The sequence below is a fragment of the Emiliania huxleyi genome (genome assembly GCF_000372725.1).
Source record: "Emiliania huxleyi CCMP1516 unplaced genomic scaffold EMIHUscaffold_10749, whole genome shotgun sequence".
Taxonomy (NCBI): Eukaryota; Haptophyta; order Isochrysidales; family Noelaerhabdaceae; genus Emiliania; species Emiliania huxleyi.
In genome coordinates, this window is record NW_005201950.1 from 1 (window position 1) to 1,076 (window position 1,076).

The 1,076-nt window shown below is 68.5% G+C and overlaps 1 protein-coding gene across 1 annotated transcript; it reads right to left on the reverse strand.

Moving 5' to 3' along the window:
• Window positions 1-5: 5 nt before the first annotated feature.
• Window positions 6-515, reverse strand: EMIHUDRAFT_125590 (hypothetical protein; the record flags this gene model as incomplete). The annotated part of the gene is made up of 1 exon (XM_005792436.1): window positions 6-515. A coding segment is annotated over one exon (510 nt), but the record flags the coding sequence as incomplete, so codon positions are not given.
• Between the last annotated feature and the right edge of the window lie 561 nt (window positions 516-1,076).

A 1,076-nucleotide genomic window follows, 5' to 3' on the forward strand; every position in this document is an offset into this window, starting at 1 on the left:
GAGACGTGCACGCAGCGCTGCAGCAGCGCCCCCGTCTCGTCCTCGGACCGCTCCAGGTCCATGACGACGTTCGTCGAGGCGTGGAAGCGCGTCTCCAGGTCGATGGCCGCCTGCTCGGCCGCGGCGAGCTTGCCCTGGTCGACGCACATGCCGCACACCGCGTGCGCCGGGCAGCCGCACTGGCCGCGTTGTGGGCGCACGGTCTTGGCGACCGCCGGCGCTGCGCGCCGGTCGTGCTGCTCACGCTGCCGGCGGCGCTGGTCGCGCGCCTGCCGATCGCGCGTGTTCGCGGCGGCTGCATCTCTTGCTCGTTTCGCTCGCACCCGAGCGGCTGTCGCCAGGCGCTTCAGGTCGGCGGTGCTGCGCGCGCGGCCGTCGGCCAGGCACAGCCACATGTCCTCCTCCTTAGCAGGCTCGCACGGCTTGCCGTCGAACTGCGGCTGGCGCCCGCGACGATGCTTCGCCCAGGCCGGGCACGATGGTGCCGCGACGAGCGGCGTCGAGGCGACGGCCATCGATGGGTCCAGAAGACTTGGAGACACTTCTACCAAAAAATCGAGCACAATTGCGTTACATGGGCATGGCCGGGGTTTCTGCACCGAATATCGAAAGTGTTGTGCGATAAAATTCTTTTCCCGCACAATAAGGCGCCCAAGGCGCTTGGGACAGACGCATGGTCTACATCTGCCTCCTCCACGCTGGCAAGTTCTCGACGCCGGTGCAGCCATACGCGTCGGTCACGCTCGAGGGCGAGTGGGGAACGTCCTCGTGCATCGTGCGCGGGCGTGACGTGCGCCACTGCCCGCGCGACAAGGCGCAGGGCCGGCACAAGTGCTGGGAGCGCGAGTGCCTGGACGAGACGGACTTTTGCGCCGCGGAGTGGCGCACGAACTGGACCGAGGCGACCAAAAAATCCTTTTGGGGCTACGACCTCAACGCGACGGAGGTGCAGCCGCGGTGGCACAAGGAGGAGATGGCGCACACGTGCTGCCACTTCCCGCCCGCGCTGAACCTGCTCAAGGCGTCGCGCGACGCGGATGGGTGGGACGCCGCCCGGGCGCGCGTGGACCTGTGGG